General features: G+C 43.8%; 1 protein-coding gene across 5 annotated transcripts in view; it reads left to right on the top strand.

Annotated features, from left to right (window-relative positions):
- LOC125042720 overlaps positions 1 to 2500 on the top strand; it is a 162793-nt gene that overhangs the window by 153290 nt on the left and 7003 nt on the right. For all 5 annotated transcript variants that reach the window (XM_047638587.1, XM_047638568.1, XM_047638559.1 and 2 more), the window contains 3 exons: positions 148 to 417; positions 1851 to 2103; positions 2427 to 2500. The exon at positions 2427 to 2500 is cut by the window's right edge and continues 153 nt beyond it. In XM_047638587.1, the coding sequence (XP_047494543.1) occupies positions 148 to 417; positions 1851 to 2103; positions 2427 to 2500 (597 nt within the window). The remainder of the gene's footprint in view (positions 1 to 147; positions 418 to 1850; positions 2104 to 2426) is intronic.

Below are 2500 nucleotides of genomic sequence, written 5' to 3'. Positions count from 1 at the left end.
ATAAGCAAATAAGTGAATAAATGGATAATAATGAACAGATAAACAGACAAATAAATGAATATTAATAAACAGATAAATAAACAAATAACTGAAGAAATAAATAAAAATCCAAAAAGAACACTACCTGACCCCCCCCCCCCCCCCTAGAACTCCCAGGTCGGCATCCCGGGGACCAACACAACCGAAGAAAAGGAATTCGAAGAACAGACGAGTGCGAACGACGCAGAAGGAGACGCCGGAGAAGGACCTTCGTCAGGAGAAGACGAGGGAGAGACGGCGAGAGCAGGAGAGGAAGGGGAGGAGCGAGAGGGACGAGAGGAGAGCGTTTTGTCGGTGAACAGGATGGGGATTCCTGCGAGAGTGAGCAGGAGGAAGCTTCCTACGAGGCCGCGCGGACCCACGCCTCGGATAGCCAAGGTTGGGTGGCCAGTTCAGTCTCGGAGTTGTAATGGTAGGGGGGGGTAGTGGTGGTGGTGGTGGTGGTAGTGGTGGTTTTAATGGTAGTGGTGGTGGTAGTGGTGGTTTTAATGGTAGTGATGGTGGTAGTGGTGGTTTTAATGATAATGGGGGTAGTGGAGATGAGTTTAATGGTAGTAGTAGTGGTTTTAATGGTCGTGGTGGTGGTAGTGATAGATTTAACCCCTTGCCGACGGGTACGACGGGTAGACACGTGCTATGCCCACTGTTAGTACTTGTTTGATTGTTTTTACACATAGATGGCTATACTTGTACTAAGTCACCAATGAGCCAGTTAGGAGTACTGCCCGTCTCGCCCGTTCACCCTTTTCTTTGATTTACGAAATATTTTACATTATCTTATTTTGCTGTTACTAATATTGAAAAACATTATAATAATTATAATGTTTATAATAAAAATAACACCATCGATATCCATAGCACTAGTAAAAAACACGTTTTTCCCGCCAATTCAAATCACGTATGGTCACAAGGTCTATTAATTGACTCCTTTGTGGCTAAGCACTAGCAGAGCCATCTATGAGCAGACATTTCACAAAAAATATAGAAAATGGGCACAGCATTTTCCCCATTTTTTGTTCATTTTCCCCGACGGCATTGGGTTAATGGTAATGGGGGTAGTGGTGATGGGTTTAATGGTAGTGGTGATGGTGGTGGTGGTTTTAATGGTAGTGGGGGGTAGTGGTGATGAGTTTAATGGTAGCGGGGGGGGGGGGGGTGAAGGTAGTGATAGTGATAAGTGTAATGGTAGGTAATAGTGATAGCTGAAATAATAATAGCTGTAATAGTAGAAGTAATGGTAATAGTGTAATAGAGTGAAGGTGGTGATGATAGTAGTGATAGTGATACTAGTAGTAACAGTGATAGTGATAATTGAAAGAGTAGTAGTAACAGTGATAGTTATAGTTGAAATAGTAGTAGTAACAGTGGTAGTTATAGTTGGAATAGTAGTAGTAGCAATAGCTGTGCTGGATTATGATTATGAGAGTAGTGCTAGTGAGAGGATGAGGATGAGGATGATGATATTGATCATGATAATAAAAATTACAACTGATAACAGTAGTAATGATCGTCATAATAATAATAATATTGATAATAATAATAATAATAATAATAATAATAATAATAATATAATAATTATTATTATTATTATAATGATAATGGTAATAATGATAATGATAATGATAATAATGATAATGATAATAATAATCATAAGGATAATAGTAATACTCTAACTGATGATATTGATAGAAATAACAATAATATCTATAATGATGATAATAATGATAATGATAAAAAATTATGGTAATGATCACGGGCAGTAACACTGAGCCGAGTAGCGAGCCAAAGCCTGACGCAGCTTCCCCCCGCAGCCTCAGGAAGAGACGACCCACCGCAACCTGCCTCGGCCGCCCTCCATCCGCCCTCCTGCCATCCCCGAAGCCGATGGTTTCGGGCCGCCCTCCACGCCCTTGGGAGCGGTTAAGCCTCCTGCGCCGCCCGTTGGCCTTCCGCCCTCTACGCCCCCGCCCACTCTAATTGGAACCACCTTCGGTCCACCTGCTATACCCATTCCCATTAGCTCTCCTTCCCCTCCGCCGGGCGCCGACAGGACCCAGGTCACAGGTGAGTCTTCGTGTTCTCCTAAGAGCGTTGCTACCTTGCGAAGGGCGGGTTGGGGGGGGGGGGGGTGTTCTGGGGAATTTTCTCGTTGAGCGATGGGAGACAGATTGAATTTCACTTGCATTTGCTCGGTTCTTCACTGTCAATACCCAAGGCTAATGTCCTGTACATGTAGATGTATAACAGATCTGCCGTTGGCTATTATTTCTCCTTGCAATCCTTAACTTACACCAAACACCCACCTTCACCCTGTCCCAGTCTCAAAACCGAAACTACACAAATAATAAAGAAAAAATCACGATTCCCTCCCACCGCCTCATCGGCAGACATCAAATGCATCGACACGGGCTCTGCGAGCTCCTTCATGGCGGTCCTCAACCTCCCCGTCGGCTACAACGCC

This window comes from Penaeus chinensis, chromosome 3 (assembly GCF_019202785.1).
Source record: "Penaeus chinensis breed Huanghai No. 1 chromosome 3, ASM1920278v2, whole genome shotgun sequence".
Lineage (NCBI taxonomy): Eukaryota > Metazoa > Arthropoda > Malacostraca > Decapoda > Penaeidae > Penaeus > Penaeus chinensis.
This window is presented reverse-complemented; position numbering and strand designations above follow the sequence as displayed.